General features: G+C 37.4%; 1 protein-coding gene across 1 annotated transcript; it reads right to left on the bottom strand.

The window, feature by feature from the left end:
• Positions 1–24: 24 nt before the first annotated feature.
• Positions 25–1641, bottom strand: HEATR3 (HEAT repeat containing 3; the record flags this gene model as incomplete). Its single annotated transcript, XM_072398208.1, has 3 exons — positions 1487–1641; positions 1141–1284; positions 25–201 (listed from the first exon to the last, which is right to left on the bottom strand). Coding segments are annotated over exons 1-3 (345 nt in total), but the record flags the coding sequence as incomplete, so codon positions are not given.
• Positions 1642–2273: the final 632 nt, after the last annotated feature.

Here is a 2273-nt window from a genome sequence, read left to right as displayed (position 1 = left end):
TATTGATTGATGCAAAGCATGTACCTTTGATTTGAAAGCTGGTTGAATTTTCTTTAGGGCTTGAAGTAACTTTATTTCCACAGCAGCCTTCTCTGCTTCAGCACCATCAGCAAATACATCAAAAATGGCATCCAACGCGCCTCCAGAAACCACCAGAGAAGAATCATTGCTGACAACTCCAAGAAGAAAGCTTCCTATCAACTGAAGGAATAGAATAATATTAAAAAACATACCAAAAGAGATTTTGATGGTTTTACATATTTGAAAATATATATATTTCTACTGGCCTTTAATACAAAAAAGAAACCTAGATTGCAGCTGTGTGCATTGTGTGCAACCCGCTTTGTTATCACTGTGTATATCTGGGGTTTAACCTGTAAGGCCTGGTAACCCGGACCATTAAACTCTTCAAGATGGCCAGTGGAAGAGAATCAGTGAAAATATATTCACCAATATTCCCTCCTTGTATTGAGCATGGATGCACTTAGCAACACATCACACCTCCTCATACACACACCTATGAACATATGTAAAGCGGGTGCATGTCTATGTAAACAATGAATGTGCAACATATATTGGCTATCGCCTCACACGCTGGAATGAGGAAAATAATTCTAGGGCTAGTAATTGGGTTAACTCAAAACCAATGAGTGGTACAAGTGTTCAAAGCATCATCTGTTTTAAGTTTCAACATATTTGGTATTTATGTATTTGACTTGTTCTCATCTTTTAAACTGTACCAAACAATAGAAATGGTGTTGAGTTTGTGTGAACTTTAAAAGTTTGTTTACTAAAAATGCAGGTTTGAAAAGATTTGTAGAAACATTTTTTTGTCTACAAGTTATCTGCTTTTATAAAATATTTAATTTGTTGGGGGGTGTAATTTTCAATTTAAACTGAATGTTTTATTACCTGCACAAAAATAAAAACACATTTAGGGTTGGCAAGTAGTTAATATATCATGCACTGGAATCCTTCACCATTTTAGGACTTACAGTGAAAATACAATAGCGATAGGCAGATTTTGAATTGGATTCAGACATATAGGTACAAGATAAATACATTTGATAAAGGATGGAGTAACCAAGTAATTGAAGGAGACCAGGTTGAATAAAGTTTTTAAATGTAAGCAGACTGTACCTTCAGTGTGTCTGCTGTGTTTTCACTCTTGGCCAGCACACTGCCTGTGATCCCCATAATACTGACTGCATTCACCCTTGTACTGGTGTTATTGCTAGTGACACAACCCTCACTGAAGCTCATGACTTGTTCTGGGGTCATACACTGCAACAGAAAAACAGAATAAAGTCACAAAATAAAAGACAAGGAGCCATTAAATAAACAATTATTCCTCAAACATTATTTAACTGGTATTAAAAAGTTGTGTTGTAAATGTATGCAGAGTTGTGTACACAAGCATAAAAACTTAAAATCGAGAAAAATTATTATGAAACATAAAAAATCTGATAGTATTCGGGTTACACACCTGTGGTATTCCTTTAGAGGCCATAATCTCTAGCAATGCTCGGAGAGCACTGCTTGCAGCTTCTAAAAATTCATCTTGTTTTGGAATATCTGATAAAGAAAACAAATGTAAGTGACCAAAAAGAAACACGCAAATAAAAGAAGTTTAGGTACAGTAAGACCATAATGCTGCTTTATTACAGATTGTTTGCGATGTTCAGCAATACATTGTAACTTTATTATAGGTCTTATGCAAAATCCAATAGAATAAAAGTGTTGACCTCGATGGCCAGCACTATCTTGGAAGCAGAGATACAGTTTTCTTCCCAGCCCCTTTTAGCTGGGCGCACCACCCGGCACTTTCAACAACCGGCTGTTTTTGGGTGGTTACTGATGAGTTGGGTCACAATACAGGGGCTGCCACCCGCCAACAGCTTCTTCCCACCCAGCTTAAAAAAATTTCTGGGTTGAGCACTGAGATAATGTATTCGGCTGGGTTCTGGTCCCTACATATAGTCACTATCACACATACAGCTTGAAGCACATATAAAAGCATATCAAAGTGGCCCAGATTTCCAGAAAGTATTCTGCACATAGAGCAGCAAAACCCTCAGCATGTTATCTCTCCGGAGTTAACAGTTTGAAGTAAACTTTTAAGAACTGCAGTAGGTCCATGCAAAGATATTTAGTGTTTACTGGATTGAGACAAGAGAGAGCTGGTGAAGGAGAAGCAAGTCTGTTGCTGCATCTGTCTCCCATCTCATCAACTTGGCAGCTGGACAATTTGTATTTGCTCTTCTCATTCCTAT

This window comes from Pyxicephalus adspersus, unplaced genomic scaffold (assembly GCF_032062135.1).
Source record: "Pyxicephalus adspersus unplaced genomic scaffold, UCB_Pads_2.0 Sca4396, whole genome shotgun sequence".
NCBI classification, from domain to species: domain Eukaryota; kingdom Metazoa; phylum Chordata; class Amphibia; order Anura; family Pyxicephalidae; genus Pyxicephalus; species Pyxicephalus adspersus.
The sequence above is the reverse complement of the archived record's forward strand: the minus strand, read 5'-3'. Positions and strand labels throughout refer to the sequence as shown.